Source organism: Fundulus heteroclitus, chromosome 16 (assembly GCF_011125445.2).
Source record: "Fundulus heteroclitus isolate FHET01 chromosome 16, MU-UCD_Fhet_4.1, whole genome shotgun sequence".
Taxonomy (NCBI): domain Eukaryota; kingdom Metazoa; phylum Chordata; class Actinopteri; order Cyprinodontiformes; family Fundulidae; genus Fundulus; species Fundulus heteroclitus.
This window is the reverse complement of record NC_046376.1, coordinates 14,758,849-14,784,057: the sequence shown is the minus strand read 5'-3', so window position 1 is coordinate 14,784,057 and position 25,209 is coordinate 14,758,849. Positions and strand designations below refer to the sequence as shown.

The 25,209-nt window shown below is 40.5% G+C and overlaps 1 protein-coding gene and 2 non-coding genes across 5 annotated transcripts in view; all 3 read left to right on the top strand.

Annotated features, from left to right (window-relative positions):
* Positions 1 to 646: 646 nt before the first annotated feature.
* Positions 647 to 25,209, top strand: part of axin1 (axin 1) — a 58,213-nt gene continuing 33,650 nt past the window's right edge. The window contains exons 1-3 of one of the 3 annotated variants that reach the window (XM_012857995.3): positions 647 to 976; positions 13,621 to 13,806; positions 20,649 to 21,596. In XM_012857995.3, coding sequence (XP_012713449.2) covers positions 20,719 to 21,596 — 878 coding nt within the window. In that variant the 5' untranslated portion in view covers positions 647 to 976; positions 13,621 to 13,806; positions 20,649 to 20,718. Of the gene's footprint in view, positions 977 to 13,620; positions 13,807 to 16,579; positions 16,769 to 18,059; positions 18,079 to 20,648; positions 21,597 to 25,209 lie in introns of those variants that run through there. The other 2 variants (XM_012858001.3, XM_036147892.1) reach the window with 2 other exon arrangements.
* trnas-gcu lies at positions 8,888 to 8,969 on the top strand. Its single transcript has one exon. It is a non-coding gene; the product is annotated as a tRNA-Ser (tRNA).
* Positions 10,653 to 10,734, top strand: trnas-gcu. The gene has a single exon. It is a non-coding gene; the product is annotated as a tRNA-Ser (tRNA).

Sequence of the window (25,209 nt, the reverse complement as noted above, 5' to 3'; positions counted from 1 at the left end):
AGGCGCCCCTCCCTCAGAAACAGTCTTGGGCAGTTTTATGAACAAGAGAGAGCATTGCAGGGTAACAACCAGGGGGACATCCAGTCATGGTGGACCACAGAAACGAGATTGGAGAAGCAACACAACAGGAGAGCAAGGTGAAGGAACTGACTCCTTTTATTGGTGATATAAAGAATTTTTCTGTTCAAACTAGTTTCTGTAATAATACTAATTTGTATTTAGGCTTCCAGACCTAAACAGAATTAAGAGGAGCAAAATGAAAATATCCCTTTACATGTTTTAAATGGACTTATCAGAGGATTCTGTATTTATTCAGGCTTAAAGACCACCATTTGAGTCTTATTGAAGTTAACTTTTTTTTCATAACATAGATGTGAAAACTGGAAAAGGAGTTCAAATGATTGGCATTTATGATGGACAAAGTTCAACATTGTCTTTGGATTATAACTTTGTGTTTTCAGTAAAAAAAGAAAAAAAAGAAAAAGAAATATTAAAGTCAGATCTGTCAAAACACCTAAAGAAATCGTCAGGAAAAGCTGGTAAAATCAATCTTTTTAAAAGTCAAAGGCCAGAAAGCTGATTTACTTTTTCGGAGGTGGGGGGGATACCCATAAAATACTGTGAAAAATAAAGGTGGTCGCTTAATCTGCAGCTTGGAAAAGGACAACAGCCTGTCCGGCATGTTCAAGCTGCCCCCCTGCTGGGCGGCCCATGAGCCCGTCGATATGCCGGTTTGATGTTGGACGGAAAATCAGAACCCCCCACAACAAACGGACTGGAACAGAGAGATTGGAAGAGGGACAGAGAGAATAGAAAGGGAACAACCATTGACAGATGGACTCTGTTGTGATTAAAGATGGCGTCAGTCTTCACTGCAGACTACGAAGGACTGTATCCGATCTGTAAAGAAGTGGTGGGAGTTGTCTGCGGTTCAGCTCGTCAGGACCATGAAGAAAGCGGCGTGGCACATCAGGAGGTATGATGACTGCTTTTACAGGGATGAAAACCTCTGTCAGCGGCGACGTTCCATTGTTTTGTGCATCGCTCTATTGTGTCTGGTAACGTTTTTTCATGCCAGTGCCCTGCTGTTTGGTTGCATCCTTTCCCCTCGTCAAAACAAAGTACTTCATTTGATTTGACCAGTGAATGTACGACCCATAAGCAGGTGGCTAAAGATCATGTGTGAAGGTCTGAATTTGTTTGAAAGCTGGCAGATGTCAGGTAATTCATCATTTGTTGCATAGTTTAGCATAAACCACCATAGCACCATAAAAAAATGTCGGCGTTTTTAAGAAGCATTTTCCCTTTTTGTGAATGTAGGCAAACCACAAGCATGGTATTCAGCATTGACAAACTCAAAGTATTGAAATTGCTAAATCCTCTGTGCCTAATACACTCCCAGACTTGTTAGTCATGATCTATTCAGCCTGGACAAAGGACAGCGACCGGGCTCCACAATACATTTTCTGAAGGTCCTTTGATATTAATCTTTGGATCATTTTCAGAACCTCCAACCAACCCTGAACAGGTCTAAAAATCAAGCAATAGTTTAACAACATCCTAGTTTTTAAACAATTTAGCTAATGAGATCATCCAGTTTTAGATTTCAAACCAGCCAGTTTAAAATCTTTTTTAGCTTTTGTGATTTTCAGTTCAAAGTGCTTTGCAAACAAATAATTTTCATTTGTTGCTCTTGAAAAAAGCTAGTTTTAAAAAAAGAGATCTTGATTGTGACAATAAGAGCATTCCTTCTACTGGTTTAGTGGGCTTTTGTTCATCGGTGAGTCTTCAGCCGAGATAAGCTTATTTCAGCCAAAGCCTACAAGAAAATCTAAATCCACAGTGACAGGTGGAACAAAGGAGCACTGAATGAACTGAACTGGGAGACATGAAGTTGTCTTCTGGTAGTATTTTGCTGAAGCTAGATAGTTGAGGGCGTGGGAACACTTTATGAGATTTCTTTTTGATAGAATACACAAGTTAAACACAAAAGACCTACATCACATAAAGTTTAACATCTAATAAAGAAACAGAGATGCTTGTCCAATATTTCCCTACATGCTGTGAACCCCCTTTGGCCCACATGCTTGAAGGCCTTGTTTCTAGTTAATAGGGAAGGGCCCATTTAAATTTATTCGGTACACTGAATTGTTCGTAGCTACAGTATTCTTTCATATGAGTTAGTAAGGACTTCCTGGTTGGTTCAACCCTTTCCTGTTTTGTCTGCAGGCATTGCCATTGCATTCCAATCTACATTAATTAACAAACCATTTCATACTCATGTATTTAACCATTGCATAGCCTGTTAGTTAAATTATCTTGGTAACTAGGTATATTTGAGGAATTATAGGGATAAATGATCATAAACGCACATGTCATATATATATATATATATATATATATATAGTAAGTTATTTTCTGAACATTTCCATTCATTGTCCTGATGCTCATTAGACAAGACAACTCTTGTGAACTAAATAGATTATGACCCCACACTGTCATGAACGAGAGACGGATGGACCCAGTATTCAGCCAGACAAGAAAAAGTGCAAACAAAAAGGCTTTAATAAAGCTCAAAAGGCAATATGCAGGCTCGGTGGTCAAATAACAGTTCCAAGTCGGTACACAGGAGGGCAGGAAAAAACAGGCAAGGATAACAGGATCAGGATCAGGCTCAGGCTGGCACAGAAGTCAAAAACGCAAATTGGGTCAGGTCAACAGGCAAACGAACAGACAGAACAGGGAATGCTGGACTAGACTCACCAAAAGACAAAAGACAATGATCTGGCCGAGTGCAGGTGACAGAGGCAGATATAAGTAGGGGAGTGAGCAGGTGAACAGAGTGAGACTAATTACCAGAATGGGTGGAGCTGATTAGGGGGGACAAAATGGCTGGAAGTAAACTGAAGCTGATTGGATGGTGACTGGTGAAGGGGAGTGACAAGACAAAAGAATGCTGGCAGGTGAACTGAATAAAGGCTGGTGACATAACTGATCAGAGCAGGCCAGAAGAAACTGATAATATAAAACAAAGTACAAAATCAAACCACATTAAAACTCAAACTATTCCATTAACCAAAACTAATACATAACCTAAACCTAAGACAGAATTGATTACATGGAGAGAATTACTAAACCAAAACAGAAATTAAACTAGACTAATCCAGAACCAAAATTAACATAAAGACCAAACAGAACATAAGCAAATAATAAAAACCAGAGCTAATACTAAGACAGTAGAGTGAACTAATTAAAAAGACCAACATAAACTATAACAAAAACTCAAATCATGACACACACTGAACCATAATCCACTTTATGACTTGCATGTGGCAGTTGGATTGATTGTGAGATAGTGAAAGTTTGATGGGAAATAATATGTAGCATTTCTCAATAACCTGGGTTTTAGTTTAGCCAAATTTGCTGGTTTTTGTCTGTTTTAATAATAAAACATTTACTGACTTGTCCCTGGAAAGCTCTAGTAGGTGAATCTATAAACGGAGGAGGCTTAACTTGTGGCTTCGGCTTCTGTGTTTTCCACACAGACTGGATCTGTTTGTCATGGCTGAAAAGTCACTGTATAAAACGTTTACAAAGTTTGTGGGGAATATCTGCATATACCAGATATCCAATGTGAAAATCTTGGCTGGATGTTGTCAGCATTTTAAATTAATTGTAAAACTTTTTGGCCGCTGTGCTCTAATTAGACTGATATTTTAGTACCTTTCATTTTTGTTGTGCACAGAAAACACACATTTCTCTAAGACTGACTTTTCATCTAAACCTAAATGGGTGGACTGTGAACTCTTTTAACCTAAATCAGATTGGAGCAAGCTGGGTCTGCTATTCTTCCGCGGCAGCCGAATCTGAGCAGCGCATATATCCTATAGCCCTACAAAAAATAATTTGCTACCATTAAAAGTCTGCGTTATATCTTCCCATGGATGAGGCAAAATCCTACTCATAAAGCTCTAAATTTTAAGCTTGTGAGGCACAGTTTGGATTAGACAGATCAGTCTTTCTGCGACAGACAGATGCTGCGCTTTATTTTAATTTATTTATACCAATTATTTATTTACACCGGAATCAAGCGGGCAGATTAAGGTAGAATCGGTGTAAAAGGGGATAAGGAGGCATAACACCATCAGCAGCAGCTGTCCATCCTGTTTGGATGAGTGGCAGGAGGACACAGATAGAGCTTCTCAGTCTGCCTTTGTCTGTTTGACCTATGGTGTCGTTTTGCCACCACCCACAGGACTGGAGTGGTACTCTAGTTTTCCCAGACAAGACATCATAATGTCATAACCCTTAGCAGATGGAAACACAAAATCCCAAAATCCCCCGAGTCTGGTTTACCCCGGGAAACCAAAGTCTAGGCCTTAAAATCCGGGGCTTGTAATGGAAAAGGGGCTAATGACGTTGTTCTGTCCGTTGCCTCTAAAGACCCTGTTGCTCTGCTGTGGCACAGTTTTAAAGTGGTTCGCCTCTTACCTGATTGGCAGAATCTTTTTTGTCATGCTCAATGGCTCCTTTTTTTTTTTTTTTACTGTTCCTCTTAGTGTGGGAAGCCACAAGGTTCCATTTTAGTCCCTCTGCTTTTTCCTGCATGGGGTTAGGGGCAGCTCATCCAGGTGGAGACGATGTAACTCTTTTATGACTTTATTTAACACAATATAGAGTTGCTGTCTTCGGTCACAATGCAGACCGCAAACCGAAAAATATCCAGTGACTGTGCAAACCGGAAGTTCTTAGCAGAAACCCACTAAAATGGCGGCCCCCGCTGTCTATGTCTTTTGATTAAGGTCAAGCCTTTTCTAAACCGTTGTGCCCAGGAGAAGGACGTTCATGCCTTTATGAGTTCCATCCCTGACTCTCAGGTCAGGGTTGTCCACCAGTCATCCATCAGTCACCTCCAACCTGTTCATAATGCAGCAGCTCGCTTTTTAACTCACACTTCCAGATGGGAACGCATTACAGCTGTTTTACTTTCACCACATTGACTTCCGGTCTACTTAGGGTAGATTTGAACTCTTTGTTATTTGTTAGTTAGTCTGTAGAGGTGTCCAAAAAAAGGTTAAAAAGTATCAACTGGACTTCTATTCTGAATAGAAAAGAAGTCCAGTTGTTTTTTTTAACCTTTTTTGGATTGATCATGACCTGGATGACTGAGAAACGTCACTAATGTTCGGTTGTTGTTTGTATTAACCCACACAGTTCATAACACTATTTTACAAAAATGGTCAAACGGGTTGGAATGGAACACTATGTGACCTGGAAGGGGGCAAGGTGGGAAGTACCTCCCTTAGATTTAAAGAGACCGCACAAAAACAAGTTCCTCTCAGACACACCTCAGAACAGGGATTAAAAAGGGGACTGTGGTTCAACAATCATGAGGATTTCAGACCAAAGCATTGGAGTTCCACTTCATATAGACCACAAACGAATGATCTAAATGTGAAAATCGTTTAAATCATTTAGCCATTAAAGCATGATATGTCCCTTTAATACTTAATATCTGAGGTGGCATTTTTGATTTTATATACTTTTAATTTATCTACATTGGCTCATCTACAGTGTTTTTAACTTGCCTTTTTATGTTTTGTTTTATCTCTCTGTGTAGTTTTGTTGTTATATATTGATTCTTTTTATATTTTGGTTGCTATTATTGTAGATGTAGAAAGGGCTACACAAATAAATGGCAAAAATGTTTTATTGTACATCAGCTGATTTCTATAATTGTGCATCTAATTGCTATAATAATCATAAAACTGATAGGAACTTAAGAAGTTTTGAGTAACTTATTTATAGGTAAATGTTTGATCAAACAATTAAAAACTGCATAAAATTTTTATCTCATATATGCTTGGAATTCAGAGTTGCTTTTGACATCATTTTAATTTCTGCAATAATCTCCTTTTGAAATTATAGAAAAATCCAGCCTTTAACTTAAACATTTAATTGGGATAAAATTATATTAATGAAATAATCGCTTTTAACAACTTCCCTGATTTCACAGTTTCAAGCATGACGAGTAAAATAGAGTTCATGCTTGCGGGCAAAGAGGTTAAAGTGGCTTATGCAGATGTAACTATTTAAATTTATGTGTTGACCGTGTATGTCTAAATGAGTTTTATTTTTATTTTTTTAAATACACCTTTTTGTGTGTCAGCTCCCCATTAACAGGGATTCATTTGCATTTCTTTTGCAATTTGTTTGGTAGTATATGATTCTTTTGTTCTTATAAATGAGCAGCTTTATCCAAATCAACTTCCAAACTTCCCTTTAGGTTGTTTTTTATACACATTTTTGACAGCTGTGGGCTCTTTTATTTCTTTCTGCATCCTTCCTACTCAGCGGGGGCTGTTTGCCATCATTTCAGTCATTTGCTGGAGGGCGGTTATGATCTGCAACGAAACTGCCAGAAAGAAAAAGAAAGAATCATCAGCGTGTAAATCCAAATGGCAATTCTAAGCTTCTATTGCACTGCGAATAGGAGGTAATGACACCGAAGAAAGCCTTTGTATATGCCATACATGTATTACAAACCTTTTTTTTTGGTTTGTGAAATGCTTTGACATGATTATAAAACGTGTGCATAATTTGAGTAAAATTATCCAAATCCTCCATGTTTACTTACAGGTGTGCTCCTATCAAATGTAATACTTAGGTAGTGTTCATTAAATATCACGGGTGGTATGGAAAGTGGAACTAATTTAGATTTTTTGTGAGAAAAAAAAAGATCCCCAGTGATATTTAAAAGAAATTACAATCCTAGAAGACTGGGGTAATTGTAGATTCAGCATTAATCTTACTATTACATCAAGAATGGATAAAAAAAAAGGATGGTTGTCTTTTTCTGTTTATGAAAAAAAATACTTTTCAAGTCAGGAGAATTGAAAAACTTAATGTCATGTTGAATTGCGGAGAGTGGAGTCAGACGTTTAATACTCTGCTTAATAAACTGCTCAGAAAACAGGGCTTTCTACTGCCTGCAAATGTTTGTGGACGGCAGAAATCTGGATACCGTTGTCAACAAACACCTGGTTTGAGTTCTAAAAGACCTGACTCATCAACAGACTAGTTCATTGTTATTGTTTTGATTCGTCATACTTTAGCTTTTATAGTGGCGTCCTTCATGATTTTTACACAATTTCATTTCCACTTTCAAGATTCAGGTTTGAATCTCACAACAGTGGCAGCTGGAGAGAAAAATGTTCTTACGGGGGCATTCTTAAGGACAGGACTTAAAACACGAAACTAAGCAGAAATTTTTCTTTCCTCTCCTTCATACCAGCAAATATTTCAATGACTTAAAAATCTGTCATTTCACAAACAAGTCTTGTTTTCATGGAGGGCGCGGCCAGTGCATTCATCCTCTCCTTTGGAGAAGCACATCTTCTGATGTGGTCATATGGTCATAATTATCCTTAAACGAGTGATAGTTTCTGAAAAGGCCTTTTCTACACCGTTCTCAGTGAAAAACTGGAATAGGTCCACATCACCACCACAGATTCTTAACTCTTCTTTCCTGTAGATGAGACCGAGTTCTTGTTCATTCAGCATTGGGTAGACATTCAAGGTGAGGTGCAATAATTCTTCATCAAATGACCTCTCATGTCCCTGTACCCATGCAACAATGCTGCATGACTTTGGAAATAGAAAACCTGCTATTTTCATTACTGCAACTGTGATATGATTTGAAATATGTTAGCATGAAAAAAAATAGTGCTGATTAGGTCATAGACCTTTAACTTTGGTTGGTCCGTTCCAAATTCCTTTTTCTGTTTGTTTGTTTTTTTTCTCCAGCAAAAACCTCAGGAAAGTATCATTATTAATAATTAATGACCAAATTTTCTTTTGCTGCTGCCATTGTCTCCTGTCTTCACATTGTTGTGGTTAAGGCAAGGCAAGTTTGTTTATGAAGCTTTTTTCAGTGACAAGACGATTCAAAGTGCTGTATATGAACAAAAGCAAAGCATTACAGAGTAAAGAAAAGCATTACAGAGGAACTTGCAGAGGAGGAGTATCAGCAGCAGATCAAGATATAAGATAAGTTGAAATACAAACTTTAACATTAACAGTTAAAGGCAATTCTAAACAAATTTTTTGATGATCTAAAGGAACTCAGGATTTGAGCACTTTTACATTCCTCTGGGAGATTGTTCTAGATATGTGGAGCATAAATACTAAATGCTGCTTCTGCGTATTTGGTTCTGGTTCTGGTATGCAGAGTAGGTTTGAGCCAGAAGACCTGAGTGGTCTGGTGGGTTGCTACAATGGCTCTTCGGTTTGCATCATGCATGAGTGACATTTGTGACATCTAAGCTGCCACGGATGTGACTTTGATGGACAGGTATTATGAATGAATCAGATTGGACTAAGAATGTCACAAAAAGAGCACTGATTGGGCCCAGGCGCAGAGCTTCACCCCAAGGAGAATCTTTTAATATCCAATTAGAGACCAGCAGTTTAAAAACATACATACACACTCATCTGTCTGGCACCCCTTGCCATGGAAACATTAAAAGGGTAATGGGAATGCCAAAAAAAATCCAATTCAGATTTTATGAGTGAAGAGATGCGATGATTACCTTTATTTCTTGATTTATGTTTACTGTGTTTACGCTTTTTCTTCCCGCAAGTTTAATAGGAAAGGCACCTTAGCACTCCCTATGAACAAGCCGCCACTGTTTCACAGTAGACTAGCTCTGCTCATTTGTATGTTTGAAATGAAAATATGAGTAAAACAGAAAACACAAAAATTTAAGAACAGCAGAGAAGAAAAAAAAGAAAACAAGTAGGGCTAGAAGTGACGAACTGACAAAGAACAGCAATCTTAGATATTGTTGCATCGACGGCGGAGTCAGTGCCTCAGGCTTAGCACAGTGACGAGGTGGCCGAGTGGTTAAGGCGATGGACTGCTAATCCATTGTGCTCTGCACGCGTGGGTTCGAATCCCATCCTCGTCGATAACTGCTGTTTTGGCAGAATGGTGGCTTAGTGGTTAGAGCGCCGTGCATAAATCCTGGGTTCAACTCCCACTGCCACTCTGGCTCCCTGAACAAAACCCGTAGACCCAGAATGCTCCCTGGGTGCCACACAGTGGCACTGCTCCCTGGGGGACAGGTTAAATACAGAGTACAGATTCACGGGAATGTACAATATCTTGCAATGACAATAAAGATGGTTATTATTTATTCCAAAGCATTCAGTGATGAGCGGAATATGCCGGTAATTTGCCACATTGGCAAATAACCAGTTGTGATAAGTAATAATAATTTGAAAATTAAAATCCTGGCAACATTTTGGCGACAGTCCAGGGTGTCACCCGATGACCGCTAGAAATGGACATTAGCAAAACACAGACAATGGATGAATAGATTTACAGTGCCTTGTAAACGTGTTCATAGCCCTTGGGCTTTTTTGTTACGTTACAAGCATAAACTTCAATGTATTTAATTGGATGTTTCTGTGATAGAAGTATACAAATGAGCTATTTATTGGTAAAATTAATCTGAAAGTTTCTGTGATAGACTTGCGACCTTTCCAGGGTGTACCCCACCTCTCGCCCATTGACAGCTGGAGATAGGCACCAGCACCCCTCGCGACCCCACAAAGGATAGACGTGTTAGAAAATGGATGGATGAAAATCTGAAAGGTTTGCTAATTTTCAAAAGTCCCCATCCTGTAAAAGAGTTCAAGGTTATGAATAGTTTTGAGAGGTACTGTAATGGTACTATAGTTAATTAGCTACACAGTCTGTGACGACACTCAAACTGTCTACGCTCTTTAGGCAGAGCTCTGACTGTTTCTAAGAGAAACATGTCCAGCACTAAAAAGTTCCTCCAAGCTAAAGTCAGTTATAGTCAGACAGCAGCTGCAGTCAGACTCTCTCTCCTTCGTTTGGCTCAGACACCACGATAAAAACCCTGACGATACTCTTGCCGATTCCTTGGGGAATATTTCGAGGGTGTGGGTAGAGGAATGACATGATCCACAAATGTAAGCAAATGTATTGCAAAGACTGATCAAAACATTGTGCCTTACCATTTACCATACAAACTATGGTAAACCATGACATGTTTAATCCACCTGCTCTACTTGTTTCAGAAAAGGGAGTTGTAGGTTTGACTCTGCTTTGAAAACTGTTTAATGACTACATTTTTAAGTATTTATTTAAGAACTGATGTTTATCAGTTATCTGGGACAGAAACTTAATCAAATACACAATTACCGAACAAACATTCACTCACACACACACACACACACACACACACACACACACACACACACACACACACACACAACTGACGGCCATAATTTACATGGACTTACATGCGACAAGTCTCCAGTGTTAACCCTCTGCTTAAATGTTGTCTCGTTATATGTGCTTTTCTCATGCAGAGGTGTTTTGATATCTCAAACTGTATCCTGGTTAAGGATAAAGTGTGAAATAGGCCTTTTTTTTCCTCTCCCTCCCCAAATGTGGCTCCTATATTACTAAAAAATTAGTAAAACAGAAAACACAGAAATTTAGAAGAGCAGAGAAGGAAAAAAAGAAAACAAGTAGGGCTACAAGTGACTAACAAAGAACAGCAATCTTAGTTATTGTTGCATCGACGGTGGAGTCAGCGCCTCAGGCTTAGCACAGTGACGAGGTGGCCGAGTGGTTAAGGCGATGGACTGCTAATCCATTGTGCTCTGCACGCGTGGGTTCGAATCCCATCCTCGTCGATAACTGCTGTTTTGGCAGAATGGTGGCTTAGTGGTTAGAGCGCCGTGCATAAATCCTGGGTTTAACTCTAATTGTTCAACTACCACTGCCACTCTGGCTCCCTCAACAAAACCTGTAGACCCAGAATGCTCCCTGGGTGCCGCACAGTGGCACTGCTCCCAAGGGGACAGGTTAAATACAGAGTACAGATTCATGGGAATGTACAGTATGTTGCAATGACAATAAAAATGGTTGTTATTGATTCCAAAGCATTCAGTGATGAGCGGAATATGCCTGTAATTTGCCACATTGGCAAATAACCTTTTGTGATAAGTAATAATAATTTGAAAATTAAAATCCTGACAACATTTTGGCGACAGTCCAAAGGTCCTCTTCTTTCTCCTGGCCTGGTGGGTGGAGGTTTGCGCCGGCTGGCCCACAGGGGGAGTTGCCGGAGGCTTCGATGGTTTCCCGGACCAGCCTTGTCTGCCTCCTTGGTCGGAAGGGACTGGTGGAGAGGGCTGGGGTTTCGGCCGTCTGGGGATCTTGAAGGGAGGGGGCCGGGGCGTTGCCCAGGCGTAGGACTGCCTTGGTGTCACCTGAGGTGAAGGTTCCGTCTTCCTGGGTAGGCAGAAACGGAGCGCTTCGTCCTCGTTCTTCCAAGCCTCACACCGCTGTTGCATGGAAGCCAGCGCGGACCCGAAGATGCCTTCCGGCACAATTGGCATGTCCAAGATCTCCTCCTTTTCTCAGTCCGACAGGTTGGTCAGGTTGAGCCACCTAGCTCTTTCCTGCAACACCATCATCCCCATAGATTTACCCGTGGCTTGGACTGCGCAGCGCTGTACGCGGAGGCACAGGTCCGTTATCACGGTGATCTCATCCCACACGTCAGGGTCCGGTTTGAAAGTCATGTCTTCGCACAGTTCCGCTTGGTATGCGGAAAGCATGGAGGACACATTTAGCGCTCTCACCACAACCGCTGTCGCTTTATATGCCCTGTCCGTCAGGGCGGACTGGAAGCGGTCCGCCTTGGTTGGCAATGTGGGAGTTTTGGAGGATGTCGGCAGCCGTGGATGCAGGTGTGCTGCTACCAGCGGCTCCATCGGGGGCATGCGATGGATGCCTAGCTTCTCCATGCCCTCGAAGTCCAGGGACGAAGCTCCCTACATCTGTGTTTTCCCGCTGAACGGGCGGTCCTTCCAAGAGACCGCTACTTCATCCAGGAGCTCCGGGAAAACGGGGAGCAGCTGTCTGGTCGCCCTGGTGGCCTGAGGCAATTTCTTCCCTTCGTAGCGGGATCTGATGGTCTCCGCTACTACTTCAGGCCATGGGATGTTGAGCCTGGATGCAGCGCGTTTGCACACTTACTGCATGTCCATGCATATGGCGGGAGAGGCTGTCGCACTCTCCCCGCCCTCCTAGGGAACCGACGGCGTGCCCGGCTTTGCAGCCTGCGGGCTCGGAATGAAGAATCCGTCATCATCATCGTCCTCCTCTGAAATGAGGAGGTCCGAGATGGCTTCATCTTCTTCCTCGTAGTCCAGCACTAGGACGTCCTCCACGGGCGAGAGCGCTGTGGCCAAATCTGCCTGGGAACCCCAGCTGGCCGTAGCGTCCGGTCCGTGGGCGCCATCCTCTTCGCATTTGACACGGGTCTTTGCCGGAGAGGCTAGCTTGACATGAATGAGAACTGATGTTTATCAGTTTTCTGGGACAGAAATTTAATCAAATATACCATTACCGAACAAAAATTCACACACACACACACACACACACACACACACACACACACACACACACACACACACACACACACACACATACGCACACACACACACACAACTGACGGCCATAATTTACATGGACTTACATGCGAAAAGTCACCAGTGTTAACCCTCTGCTTAAATGTTGTCTCGTTATATGTGCTTTTCTCGTACAGAGGTTTTTTTGATATCTCAAACTGTATCCTGGTCAAGGATAAAGTGTGAAATATGCCTTTTTTTCCCCTCCCTCCCCAAATGTGGCTCCTATCTTTCCACAGAGTTAAAGGCAGCGCCCTATGGAAACCGCGTCAGGCGGGGTCCTTGGCAGCAAGGCCTCAGTCAAATCGTTTCCCCGAAATGTTTGTGATGTATGAGATGGACTATGAGATGGATTATTTCTGATTCTGATTTCAAGACCTATAAACTAAACTCACTAATCAGCTGAATCGTTTTAAGTTACATCGTAATTACGATGTAACTATGTATATATATATATATATATATATATATATATATATATATATATATATATATATATATATATATATATGTATATGTATATATGTATATATATATATGTATATATATATGTATATATGTATATATATATATATATATATATATATATATATATATATATATATATATATATATATATATATATATATATATATATATATATATATATACATAGTTACATCGTAATTACAATGTAACTTATATATTAGTAATTGCAGTGTAACTTAACTGATACAAGTATTGTTATTAATATTATGATTGCTATTTGTATTGATATTCAACTTACTGATGAGCAGAGGAGATGTTGTCATTGTTAGTCTTGCTATAAACTGGAAAATATGCTTTGATGCAAAAAAGGGTGGAAAAAAGCCTTTCTGTTTTTCAATACTTTGTTCTTTCCACATGTTTGGGTTACATATAACACCAAATATCCATTTATATCTACTGTAAGTACAGTGGGAATTTTTTTAACAAACCAATGCTGGTTAAGATTTATATCAGTAGGGGGCAGCAAGGCACTTTCTCACTTTTTGTGTAAAACATGGGCAACACTAATGTAAAAACGCTAAACATTGGCTTGAGTGAATTGATTTAAACTTGCGTGTTTTTTTTATCTTTCAGGAAGAATTGGACTGCAGAGATAAACTTGTACAACAATGTTCTGTCCCAGTCAGACCTTTCCAATGGTGGGAAATTAGACTGGCTTTATTATTACTGAAGGATTGTGCATTAAATACCCCTACAATGGAATCATCAGTGACAGGACCCAGACCTGGAGGACACATGAGGAAGACAATCAAACTCAAGGTAAAAAGAATGGATTTAAACTCAAATCAGCGTTTACTTCATTATCATTCATCAAACTGCAAACACACAAAGAATGCCGCTGCGTCATACTGCTACACCATTTATCTTTTGTTTCTTCTGAGATAAAGTTCTTTGAAGTTGACTTTGTGCTGCACCGTTTGACTCTTGAGATTCTGTCTTTTTGCCTGCCTTACTTTCACTTTTAAACGATGCCGTTTATCTTTTTAGTACCAGTCCCGATGGCTGTAGTTGTCAGAAAAGCCAAAATGTTACTGTGGGCTTTTAGCCCCGAGGAAGCTGTAAAGATAGGATTTTATTTTTTTCCAGGATTCCTATTGCTAGTATAAATATTTGAAATCCTGTGCAAAGCTCAGACCGTAACACGATTCCAGGTGTGAGCACGCAGTTGATGTGATGAGATGGGGTGTGAAATGTGCATTCCTGTTCAGGCTGCTCTTTTTAATTCATTCCCCCTGAATAATGTGATCTGAGACGCGTTCATGTTTTTGTGATGTTCCATCAGCCTTTCATGCTGGGTTCAAGTAAAACGATTTGACTGCTTGGTGACTGCCTGATATCAAAGAACAGAAACAGCCTTCTAATCCTGCATTCGGTCTTTTTGGTGTTTGCATTACGAAGCCATCGCAGTTGTGACAGCAGCGAGTGCATCGGGACGGCCCGGATATAGTGTAAGACGTGCTGTTGAACTAAAACATTCGTCCGCATTGTGCATGGTTTTTAAGTTGGCTCTGATCGAAATCGACCGCTTTAGTTCCGTGCGATTCTTTCAGATCTCCAGATATCCATTTGAAATTGCATATGATCCAATGTGTTAAAAGACATTTGCCATTACTATCATTTCCAATGACAGTATGAATATGTTAATACATATTCATAAAATGTTCATACAATATGTTTTTTTTTTAAAGTTGGGCTACAAACAAATACAGTTTTTTTGGCTTGCCTTGATGCTTCAGACACATTAACTGGATTAAAACTTAGAAAAAAAAGCAGTGCAAAGTTAGATATTAGAACTATGACCATCTTTGTTGACCTTATCTATCATCTTTCCGTCACGCGGTGCAAGTGAAAACAAAATCAAAATCCGTGAGACTGCGCTGATGTTACAGTTTTAAGCACGACTTTCTGACTTTCTAAAGTTCCGTTTCCTTTTTATCACAAAGGCAGCTTGATTGCACAACGTAACAGGAAAAGAGAATGCCACCATAGGAAGCTGATTGAAAGGATCAAAGCAACTTTAAAAGATGCAATCGGTGAAGTCATCTGTGACAGGCTCTGTCTGGAATGAAAACCACCACACTTGAATGCCTCTAAAACAAACTGCTGTCCAACCTGTTCTACAAAAAAAAAAATCATTTTAAAGTTGTTTTTTCACTTGCAGCTTTAAAATGGCAAGGATTCACATCACGTCTTATTAAAATGTCTAAATATATTTGATAAATAAAATTTTGCATTCAATTTAGTATAGATTCATGGCACAAGTTCACAATAAAATGTCAGCTCAAGTAACTTTACAAAACAGACGGTAGGTGCATTTCATATCCAGTTGTATAAATGTAATATTGGTCAATATTCAATTCAATCTATCCAAATTATTCCAATCCAATTTTATAATTACATTCAATTCAAAGTAGACATAGTCTAATTCATCCCAAATTGTATTACAATACAGGCACATTTGGTAGATTATTATATTCATCTGCCAAGAGCCCTACCGATTTCTGATCTCTTATTCTAAGCAAGCACATGGTGATAGTGGAGAGGAACCACTCCCTTTAAATAGGAAGAAACTTTCACCACAACCAGTCTTGGTTCAGTTGGAATACTTTAATGAAGCAAAGACAAATTACTACAGGATTAATAAAGATTAAATATTCTCCTTGAAAAGTCCGTCCCAGAAGTTACCAAGAAGAATAAATCAATAAACGAGTAAATAATCTTTATTGTCACTATGTGTTACCATGGTGAATTTGTGAGACAGAAACTGGCTGTTAAAGTGTGTAAATAGTCTTTAGGGTCTGATAGGATGTTGTATCTGAGTCCAAGAAGGCCACTATCAGACATTTTGCCAACGATGTGGATTACTATGTTACTAACTTGACTGTGCAGAAGTTGAGCTTTATTCTGAAATTGAGATTTATTCTGAACACAAAGAAGGCAAAAAATCATTATCATGTAACGGGTCCATAACTATATATAGGTTTCATTTGTGCTTAGAGGACATTAGATAAGTGCAGCTTTAAAATTCTGCAAAACATTTTTTCCTCTTTTTTTGCCTACATGAGGGTGCCTTTAAGAAAAAAAAAAGAATGATCATTCCCTTTGACGTGCAACCTTTCTGGAACCTTTGCTTACATGCCATCTCAGATGACAATCTTTAGAGTCAAAGGGTCATGAGGTATTTCTAATAAAATATGTTTCTTTGTGGGGGTTTTTGCATTGCATGCAGCTAATGTTGGGTTCCAAATTTGTTATGTTTGAACTAAAAACTTAAAACCTGTTTTGTGGCTTGATTTTTGTCCTTGAAAGACAAGGAAGGGGCATTTTAATACCAGCAGATTCTCAGCTGTAAATCTCATTTTAAAAACATTTGAAAGATGGTTTTCATAGCTCTTATTTTTTACAGTTTTGAATGTGTTTTTATTTATCTCATGAAAAAGGCAAAGAGAGAGAGAGAGAGACAGGGGAGATTAGTCCACATGTAGCAGAACATCTCAGAGGCAGTTAACGCAGTGAACAGGCGAGGCGCTGTGCATGCTCTGCTGTGCAGCCTCGGCTCCGCACAGACACTGTGAGAGACAGCCATGGAGAGGAGAGCGGACTGTCCTCTTTGTTGTTGGTAAAGTCCTGCGCGTCCTAACCATGACACTGCCCGCTGTCACTGGTGTCGCTCCCGCTGCCCGATGCGCCCGTAAGCGGCCGGAGGATCCCCACCGGTTAAGTATGTGTCACTTTTCTCTCTCGCTCCTCCGCTCAGAAATGGGAAATTGCGCTAGTCGGTGGAAATAGACCCATCGCTTTGCAGCTTGTAACGTGAACCTGTTTGGAAAAAAAAAATAAAAAATCGGTGCGGGATTCCCGCTGTGCGGGTTTTTACGTTATCGGGCGGAGCGGGGCAGTTGCGGGCGGCGTGTCGCGCGTTGAGTTTGGCGGCTGTTTCGGGGACACGGCGCAGATATTAATAGTGTGACAAAGTTGTTGCACTTGTCGGTGGGCTGCTGAAAGGCCTGGGTCTCTCTCCCTCTGTGTGTGAGTGTGTGTGTGTGTATGTATGGAGTTTGTTTCTGGCTCCCCTCCCCCACACTCCGCTTGCTGTTCCTGCTCATTCTGGAGAGGCCAAGACGTGAACGTGATGAGAGGCTCACCTCAAGATAACAGTTTTCAGAGCAAAGAGGACATTTTCCGTGCTCGCCTCAGGTTTGGGTTCCGTGTGAGCGCGCGCACATGCACCTGCAAATCGCAGCCGGCTGCTTCAAGCCTGACAGGTAGAGATGGATGCGAGCGGAGAGGGGCACGAATCCGCCACCATTTACCTCCAGCTGTTACCCGCGCGTGCTGCGATTGGCATCGGTCAGTCCTGCACATCTGGCCCCGTGCACCGTGCACGTGCCGCTCACACTTGGGCAGCAGCTGATTGCAGAGCAGCCGGTTTCATCTTTTGTTCAATCAGGATAAATGGGCATATGTATTGGATTAGACAGGGAGTGGGTGTGCCCTAAAGGGAAGGGTGCTGGCAACCAAAGAATAAATACTTCTGGTAGACTCACGTGGACAGTTATATTGCCGGCCTTTATGAAATCATAATAATCATAATTTTTTAGTCCTATTTGAGCCAACAAGTGCTCAGAGCTATAAATAGGGAAGCGATTTAAGCAGAAAATGTAACATGAAGGCAAGGTTAAGTGTCAAGTTGTTTTTTTTTTTTTGTTTTTTTTTACCAGGGTTTGGATCTGCCAGCAAACTGTCAAAAAAAAAACACTGGCTTCGGCACGGATATGTGAATTTATCCAGTCAGCTGTGGCCACATTAGACCTTAAATTAAATAGAGAGGCCGTATCTCGGAAGCTTAGTCATAAGCTGCTCGAGCTCCAGCCAAGAAATGCTCCATGAATACACGAGGAGCAAAATATGTCCTTGAAAAATGTGTTCTCTAAAATAATTTCTAGTGCGCCGCTCTGCAGATGATTCTACCGTCAAGACTTCTAGCGGGGGGATTAATTAAAATCTGAATGTGGAACGAGGATCGATACAGTAAGCAATCATTAAAAGTCCTCCTAATTTTTTTTTCTAACTGTAAAGATACTAAGGCAGCTTAATTATTTAGCTCCAAATATAAACCCTTAGAGAATTTCGATGATGCTTTAATAGTGTTTGAGATGAGGTATGGAAAACTGTCCTTGGCATATTAATCATCTATAATTATGCTTCTAAGTTTCAAGTTGTTGTGTGATAACCTTTTGAAATATTTCATTTTATGTCTTTCGTTTATGTGGATTAGTTCCAATATATTTTGCCTTTATGTGCAGTGATGCATTTGTTTTTTTCTATTGTTGCCTAAACACACCTGCATGTTTTACATCCTCATACAAATTTTAATACCAGACAATTATAACCTCAGTAAATGCAAGCAGCAGTTTGCAAATGATGATTTACTTAATAGGGAAAAGCTATCCAGCAAAAACCTGGTCCTATATGAGACTCCCTTAAATCATGTATCAACCAATTAACCACCTTTTTGTGGACACCTGGGTGAAATTTGCCCTAGCAACACGCCTGAATACTGTACTGACAGATTTGTAGAGCCAATAAATGAATTATATAGAACCTGCCTGACAACATAAAGTAGGTAAAGGCTAATTGATGTTATGAAATATGATACCCCAATCTAAAGAAATTCAAGAGCAGGTCAGAAACAAAGTCGTCGACATCTATCAGTCTGGAAAGTTACCATGTCCTTCTTCTTGCTGTGAGGCTCCAGTGAGCCACGATGAGAGCCATAATCCACAAATGGAAAAAAAACACGGAACAGTGGTGAACCTTCCCAGGAGTGGCCTGCCTACCAAGATTACTCCAAGAGTTCATTGATGACACATACACTAAGTTAGACTAGAACCTAGAATTAAAGGACTGCAGGCCACATTTGCCTTAGCTAGGGTCAGTGTTCGACAGTAAAAAAAGAGAAAATGACATCCATGGGAGAATTCCGATGCCAAAAGTGCTGCAAGACGGCCATCATACTATAATTTAATCGTTAGTGATATAGGTATTGTAAATAGTTTGCTGTGTGTGTTTCAAATGGCTGACCAGTGTCGTAACAGTCCATGAGTCTGGGCGATTAACCAAAGCCTGCCAGCGCTGGGACGTTACTGTTCCTGGTTTCATGGTTGCAGAACTTCTGGATGTCTGGGACAATCATTTAGCAACCTGTGCAACAAACAGCGTCCAGCCCTGGAGACAAATACGACTTTCCTGCGATGGCGTCCATTTTCTTGGACCCCTTTTCAATTTTTCCAGTTCAAACTGGCCCTTGATGGTCCGGTAATAGCTTTTCATTTTTATTCAAGCTTCTTTGTTCGCCGATAGCCGTGAGTGGTTAACGGCTCAGACACCACTCTGAATACCTTTGGTATCTTCTCATCAGCCACCGAAATGTCTGTCAGAAAGGAATGTGCCTCGTCGTTGTACCATGGTGTCAACTTCATTGCTTCCATTTTCTATTAATATCATTTTCTAGCCAATCAGTGACCGGCAGTCTTCTGACGTCACGTTTCAGCCCAAATTGTTTCGCTTGTAACACCGCCAAGAAGGCACTAAAGAAGGGGCTGGTACCATTGAGCTGTTTACTAATGGAAATCCCTAATACACTCAGGTTGGCTCCGCGTGGAGCCAACCTGAGTGTAGGTACTTATGGACATGGGGCAAAATACTGTCACTGCACTGTGAGAATCTTGGGCTACTTAGCTGCTTCGGGACCTGGATGATATGCTGTAATGGATGGAACCATGAATTGTGCTATATCAGACAATCATGAAGAAGAACCTCCAAACATAAGTTAGTCAATTTAAGCTCAAGAGCTCTTGGGTTATGCAGTGGGACAATAATCCAAAGCACACCATCAAGCCCACCTCCGAATTGCTCAGAAAGCCTTTACTCAGGTTAGCTTTGTCTGAAACGTTGTGCGGTGACCTGAAACGTGATTTAAAAAAGGAAAAGAAATCTCTACGGTTTTAAATAAAAAAAATTTTGGCTGGGATTAGATAACTATTATAGAAAGTATTAAGCATTTTTCAAGTCTTCAAGGTGGAAAACTTGTAGTTCTCTACACGAAACTGCTGAGGAGAACTAGGCTTGTACGACAAGCAACAGATTCTGTTTGACACAGGGTGCAAGTCATCAAGGTGGTGACTTTGGTCAACATCTAGGCATGACTTTGCAAATATTATCTTAGGCTTGAGAGGGGAAAAAGGTTAGATTAGGTTATTGTCTTTCTCTTTAGTGCACATTCATTTCTGTGATATTGTCTTGACCGACGCCGGTGTCGAGTTGAAGATTGAAAAATGCGACGAGTAGAAACGGCCGAGATGATAAGAAAACTTTTATTCTTTTTGCACACAGAAAGGAAAATTGACGTAAATATCACTACCTTAGAATGGTCTATATTATTTGCGCAGTGTGTAGTCAGTCTCACAGTATGAGACACTGCTCCTCGTTGCTCATTTAACATTAGTCTAAGAATGAGCCTTTGTGTGACAAGGCTAGCAATGATCTGCCTTTCTCATCACGTGAACTGCCTCTCATTATATGTTTTGCCCTCCTTGCAGGATCTTTTTCAGAGAAGCATAACTAGAATACTGGATCCAACAGTTGTGCAGTGTTGGCACTGCCGGGACTATGAGCATAAGCGACCAAAGGGGCTTCATCGCAGACCTGGGAGGCAGCTTCACTGAGGATGCTCCCAGACCTCCTGTTCCCGGGGAGGAAGGAGAGCTGGTGTGCAACGATGGTCGCCAGCACAGCAACCTCACCTTCTCCTCCAAGAACGAGAGCACCAAAAGCGAAGCGTCTGTGGCTACACCCAGACGGCCAGACTTGGATCTGGGCTACGAGCCAGAGGGCAGTGCTTCCCCAACACCACCCTACTTAAAATGGGCCGAGTCGCTTCACTCCCTCCTGGATGACCAGGACGGCATCCATCTGTTCAGGAAATTCCTCAAGCAAGAGGACTGTGCGGATATGCTGGACTTCTGGTTTGCGTGCAGCGGCTTTCGCAAACTGGACGCCAGCGAGGGGAACGAGGAGAAGAAGGTGAAATTGGCGAAAGCCATCTACAAAAAGTACATCCAGGACAACAATGGGATTGTCTCCAGACAAATCAAACCAGCTACCAAGTCTTTCATCAGAGACTGTTTGATGAGGCTTCACATTGATCCTGCGATGTTTGACCAGGCTCAGACTGAGATACAGAGCAGGATGGAGGAAAACACGTATCCTTTGTTCCTCAAATCTGACATATATTTGGAATACACACGGACAGAAGGAGAGAGCCCTAAGCCGTGCGGCGACCAGAGCTCTGTTTCTGGGCCTGAAAAGGGAGTGTCGGGGTATTTACCCACTTTAAACGAATACGAGGAGTGGAGATGTGACAAAGGGCCAGAGGAGACGGAGTGTGATCTGACACCGAGCAGCCAGCTGACTCAGAAGCTGTTGATGGAGACGGTGCCCCGGAGAGTTGCCAGCAGTGCAAAATTCCAGGACAGCCAGGAGTGCAGGTAAATCTTCCCGTGCATCATAGGAAAAAAAAAAAAAAAAGCTTTACCTGAGCTCAAGCTGTGCACGTTACCCCTGCAAACTGCTGAATTAGAAATAAGGCTGAAGCCCCGAACCAGCGTGAAGTTTGAGATGAAAACCGAATACGAGTGTAGCGCAAGAGACAGCAGAATTGACGATGTGTGAAGCGGAGCATGTCCACCCCAGGAGGGGAGGATATGTCGGAAGTTGAAGAGGTTACTATAGCTGCTGTTTAGGGTTTGAAGCATGAAATCATTATTTTTCTTAGTGTGTGTGGGGACTCTGGGAATCGTGTGTTTTTCAAAAACCTGGCCGGGTATTGATGGAAAGGAGTTCAAGCTGATTTTATTTACATTTGTATTTTGCTTGATCCTTGACCCCCATTTTTTCTTTTCCATTTCAACAAGAAGCTGCCTTTTTTCTTTGAAGTAATGCTGTAAATATTAGGTTTGCTGGTTTTTCCCCCCCCCAAAAAAACCTTAACCGATTGTGTGCATTTGATGGGCCATTGCTCAGAATTAATCTCCTTACTTTCTACATTTTTTTGTATAGCTAAACTGTTTTTTAGACACAATCTGCGCTGCAGACAAAGAAGAAGCTTTTTGCACAACAAGCTGGTTTAACCAGTTGTGAATGTATAGATGACATCTACATCTAAATTAATTTAGTCAGCTTGTAGGGGTGTAACAGCACATTTTGCTCATGAGATGATATTGGCATATAAACAATACTGGGCTCACAAGACAAAAAAAATCTATAGATTTTTGTTTTGTACAGATTTCACAAATCACAAACTTTGTTTTAAACCACCTGAAATCGGTTCATTACAATTCAGTCTTTCTTTGACTTGTCTATTTTTTGTCAATCTAAGATTGTCCCAATGCCAAAAGGTATTGAAAATCGGGTTGATTATAAAAAATAGGTTTTTGACTATTGAAGAAATAGACTTTTTGTTCAGTGTAGAACTATCTAGTTCAGGTTTGATCAAAGTGTTTTATATTCTACGCTATAGGTGATCATATAGGATACAGTTTCCCTAAAAGCAGAAGCAAACAGGCTTAAATCAGAGGCAACCGGATTTTCGGACTTAAAGGCAAAGCTCAGAATTAGATGCTAACTTTAGCATGGGGCTAACGGTTAGCCAGCCACAGTGTTCTCACAGCTTTTACACATTGTTTTGAATCTTCTGTTACTCTGACAGTTTTTCTTTCCTCTACAAAATAGCTCAATAAACATATTGGAGGCTTCTATTGAACGACTTAGGGAAAAAAAACAATGGAATCGCTCTTAAAGACTTTCATTGCATGCTTTAAAATAAGAGTCTCAGATGGGTTACAGCGTGTCAAGACTTTGATATGAAGGCTCAAAGCTCGGTCACGCTCAAAGCAACTACGGTACCTAGCTATTACTTCAAGAGACAGATTTGATGAGAACATGTGGAGATTTTGTGTCACTCTTATCAGTAGGTTGCTTCTAATATTGAAATCTCTTTGTGCTCTGAAGGAGTTGGCTCTGGTGACAGTCGATCTTTGGTTTCATTTTCTGTTCACAGTTCCCCAATTAGCACAAATACTCTATAACACACCACTTTGTTATTTCGCGTCATGCAAGCCGTTGTGTTCTTTCACAAGATGCTGTTGAGATTGTGGAACCAAAGAGGCATGGCTTGCAATTTTCTGTTTTCAACCAGAGCAATGCTCTGTGCGGTGTTCTCTATCTATTCCAGGGTTTAAATACGAAGTTGTTGGGGAAAATCTTCAACTTGTTATAATATGCATCAGATTCTGCAGAGATTCCTTAGATCATAAAGTCTCTGGAGGATCGTGTGTTGCCTCTGCTCTCTAAGCTCTACCATCTCAGGCTGCTTGTTTAACTGGCTTCACTTTGCACTGCGTCACACCCGTTAAGCAATCCTGAATTAGCCATTACATTACATTTCGTTGTGTTTGTGGATCTGTGACTACCTCCCAGGGTGGATCAATGGCATCCTATCAATTTTAATTTGTCTGTGTCGCGACTTTTGAGTTGAACGCAGTTTGTAGAAAACACACGTAGATCACGGAACAAACAGAGAGACATCTGAAAGTTTGTTTAAGGACTCCTTCAACATTTTTGTAATCTCTTAATGATCTTGTACTTACATTGAATATATTATTGTTCTTCGTAGCTAGCTTGAGTAACATGTATTCATTAAGCTCTCCGTTCTGTGATGACTCATTCTTCCACTGTGGCTTTTTAACCCAACAGAAATGTTTTCCATAATTTGTTTTCGCTGATTTAGAAAGAAAAAGGCTTGCTTCGAAAAAACAAAACAAAAAACGTTTATTTTCTGTTTTACACTGGAGCATTAATTTATGCTTGTTCAGCAGAAATGGGACGTTTACGAATCTGCTGTCAAAGTTAAATCAACGTTATTTTTTTCACACTTCAGTACATTTTCATAAATAATAAGTGGCTATACTTGCTCGTGATGGCAAGGTTACAGACACGATTACAATTTTATGATTTTGGGTTATCATAAATCCTATTTTGACGTCTTTAAACCGGACAGACGCTGAACTTTGTTTGGTTTATTTAAAATGATAATACTACAAAACAAACAAAAATTACCCTCTTTTTACAGGTGCACGCGTGTCTATAGTGTCAACTGTTTTAAAATCTATGTTGGTCCGGCTGTTGAAATTCATTAAAAAGAACTTTATAAATATGCCTGAATAGCTTTTTCTGCAAACCTGGAAGGATTCAGTGCATATAAAAAATGAATAACTGCATGAATAACCTTCAGTTGGATCAATGTGCCTTGTTGATGAACCTCACACTTTAATATTCAGTGAGACTTTAAGGCAAACCCACACTTGAAGTATTTAATGTGTGTGTGTGGGATGATTTTTAAAGGTGGATGATTACATTTCTCTTGCTTTTCATATGCAGTAATAATGCAAATGATTTTAGTTCCAGTCTTGCCTTTAAAAGAGAAACTGACTGACTGAGTCTGAATACATGATTTTGGTTAAGGGAACATTATGTGATGGTGATGCGTATGGGAGTATCCAAAAATAGAAAATGCTAGTGCCTTGGATTTTGTCTTTAAAAGTGCTGTTGTCAGCAGCATATATATGAGTTTAAATGTGTTTCATTTGTTTATGGTGTAAAGAGTGCACTTCCTGTAAAGTCCTCTTCTGCCAGCACTCTTGCAGTGTTACTCCATGGTACGATTTTCTCAACAGTGGCAGAGATTTACTTTTTTAAGTGTAATTTACAGTTGCAAAATGCCTCTATATACCATTTTGAATTTGCTATATGACTTTCTTGATCCATTTAATAAGATATGACTAGTTTTAGTTACGCTGTTCAGTCTTTAGGCAGATAAAGACACAAAACGGATTTTAATTACAGAATTTGTATAGATCAAATAAACTATCTATCGAAACACAAGAGTATTTTACTGGATCTATTGCACCTGCAAACTCAACAGCTGTTGGAAATCGAGGTGGAAAGCTGTGTAAAACAAAAATCTGGAAAAAAAAAACATTAATGTGCAGCAGTCCTCTTTACAAAACAGCCAAACAAATTGTTATAGGTTAAGATAAGATA